At 39.7% G+C, this 2,500-nt stretch overlaps 1 protein-coding gene across 4 annotated transcripts in view; it reads right to left on the bottom strand.

Annotated features, from left to right (window-relative positions):
* The window catches only part of LOC125027162 (vacuolar protein sorting-associated protein 13A-like), an 80,111-nt gene that overhangs the window by 1,685 nt on the left and 75,926 nt on the right, over window positions 1-2,500 (bottom strand). For all 4 annotated transcript variants that reach the window (XM_047616048.1, XM_047616047.1, XM_047616049.1 and 1 more), the window contains 2 exons: window positions 1,066-1,192; window positions 1-610 (listed from right to left, as the gene is read on the bottom strand). The exon at window positions 1-610 is cut by the window's left edge and continues 1,685 nt beyond it. In XM_047616048.1, the coding sequence (XP_047472004.1) occupies window positions 470-610; window positions 1,066-1,192 (268 nt within the window). In that variant the 3' untranslated portion in view covers window positions 1-469. The remainder of the gene's footprint in view (window positions 611-1,065; window positions 1,193-2,500) is intronic.

The raw sequence follows: 2,500 nt of genomic DNA, 5'->3' as shown, positions 1-2,500 counted from the left end.
AACCTAAATATATAACCAAAATTCCTCTTAATCAACTTCAAAGATGTAAACTGCTAAATTAGTCTAAATTCATTTTGCACTGCATATTCGTATTGAAAATAGTTCATTTTCTTCTTGTGCACAAATATTTTATTATTTAAATTACAGTACTGACAAAGCTATAATTCCATTTAGTTCTACTTATGATTTTTTCTTGTATCAAATCATCAGTATATTTGTAAACCCAGTACTTAATTTTGATTAAAAAAAAAAAAAAAAAAAAAAAAAAAAAAAAAAAAAAAAAAAAAAAAAATCTTAGTCCATTATAAAATCATAACCAACTGCATGAAGATTATAAACAAGACAGCATACTCAAGACTGAATACTTTGAGTGCCATGCTAGGAAGAAGGAAAGCATATATTTCTTTGCAAACTCTTTCACCAGAAATAATGATCGACCTTTAATAGAGTCCTAGCAGTCAAAACCTCATTACTGATTTCGGGGACAAGGTTGATCTACCATGTGGAGCGTTGTCAAAACTTCAATGCAGCGCACCAAAAAGAGTAAGACGTTGACATCGTTGCTCTTGATTTGGTGCTCAGAACCAGACAATTGACTATGACTCTCATCCTGTTGGAAATGTTGTATGTTAGATAGGATAATACCTTAAAAAACTGTACTTTCAGACTTTAAAAAATCTGTTATTTGATGCTTTCCTTTACAATTTTTTTTTATTTTTCTTCTTTTTAAAGCTTTTGATGAGTTTTAAAAGTAATTTTATATAGATAAGCATATTTTCACTGCTTAATTAACATTTGGAATGTGAAGCTCAATGTTTGTTGATAAGAGGTCACAAACTAAATATTGTTCTCTCAGCTTTCATTCAACACTTATTTTTAAGTAACTGCCATGAATTGAGCTTATTATGTCTTTAGTGTACAGAACTTCCTGCAAATGTTAATTCTAAAAGTGAAACATGAAGTTTTATGGGACATGCTATCAGCTACTACAATGACATGTTTTCCCAGAAACAAACAAGATAATATATATAATCTAAATTGGAAAAACAAAACAAAAAAACTTACCTGTCTGAGAACTAAGAGTATTGTGTTATCCTTGATAGTGGGTTGGTGAAGAAGGTTCCTTACAGCCACTCTCCAACTGACCTCCCAGCCTCCCCACATGCTGCAGCGCTCTAATTTGAAGATGTGCCTGAGGTAAAGGGGCAGTGAAGACAGTCATATAATTTGTGCTTGGTAAATAATAAAACCCAATCCTGGAATAATGACCCACATTTAAGAAACTTTAAGAAACACATTCACCATTCATCTAAATCCATTCACTCTGAAATACAGGTGAGCACAAAGCCATCTGGCAGACTGGTACCATTCCCCCTGACTGACTGAGGGGTGTGGTCATCCCTCTCTGGAAGGGGAAAGGGGAATGGTGGGACTGCAGCAATCACTGAGGCATTACACTACTCAGTTTACCAGGCAAGGTACTAGCACACACCCTACTAAGATGTATCAGAGACCACCTGCTGAGGCACCAGAGGCCAGAGCAATCTGGATTAACTCCTGGCAAGTCCACAATAGACCATATCTTGGCACTTTGAGTCACTGTAGAGCGCCATTGTGAGTTCGGACGTGGAGTGCTTGCAGCTTACATTGACCTCAAGAATGTGTTTGATACAGTGCATTACAAATCACTCTGGGAGATCCTGTATACAGGCATTGAAAGTGCTGTAAAGTCGGGTGGGGGCCTGTCGAGTTTCTTCCTGTTAGTTCAGGTGTGAGGCAAGGCTGGGTTCTTGCACCAACACTTTTCAACACTTGCATGGATTGGATACTGGGTAGAGCTACTGTCCAAAGTCACTGTGAAGCAACTCTGGGCAATATCAAGGTTACACACCTTGACTTTGCTGATGATGTTGCCATTCTATCTGAATCTCTGGAAACCCTAGTGGCGGCTCTTGATGCATTTAGCAATGAAGCAAGGCCCCTGGGGCTAGAGGTCTCTTGGACCAAGACCAAGATCCAGGATTTTTGGGGCATACTAGGAGACCCTGTGCAGTCAGTACGTGCTTGCGGAGAAAACATCGAGGTCACAGAGAGCTTTATATACCTCGGTGGTGCAGTTCATGACTCTGGGCTGTCAGACCAGGAAGTCAGTAGATGGATTTGCCTGGCAGCAGGGGTCATGATATCTCTTGACACGAGTATTTAGAGATGCCGGTACCTGTGCAGAAGGACCAAGTTACGTGTTTTCAAGGCCCTGATACTGCCAGTTTTACTATATGGTAGTGAAACCTGGATGCTATCTTGTGCTTTGGAATCTCTTCTTGATGCCTTTTGTAACAGATCCTTGTGCCGGATCATGGGGTACAGTTGGCAGGACCATGTGTCCAACCAACGGTTGCACCATGAGACCAGTACAGGACCTGTTACTTGCACAATCTGTGATCTCCAACTCAGACTATACTACCACTTTGGTCGATTCCCACAGGATGACCCTGCCCAC

The sequence above is a fragment of the Penaeus chinensis genome, chromosome 7 (assembly GCF_019202785.1).
Source record: "Penaeus chinensis breed Huanghai No. 1 chromosome 7, ASM1920278v2, whole genome shotgun sequence".
Classification (NCBI taxonomy): domain Eukaryota; kingdom Metazoa; phylum Arthropoda; class Malacostraca; order Decapoda; family Penaeidae; genus Penaeus; species Penaeus chinensis.
This window is presented reverse-complemented; position numbering and strand designations above follow the sequence as displayed.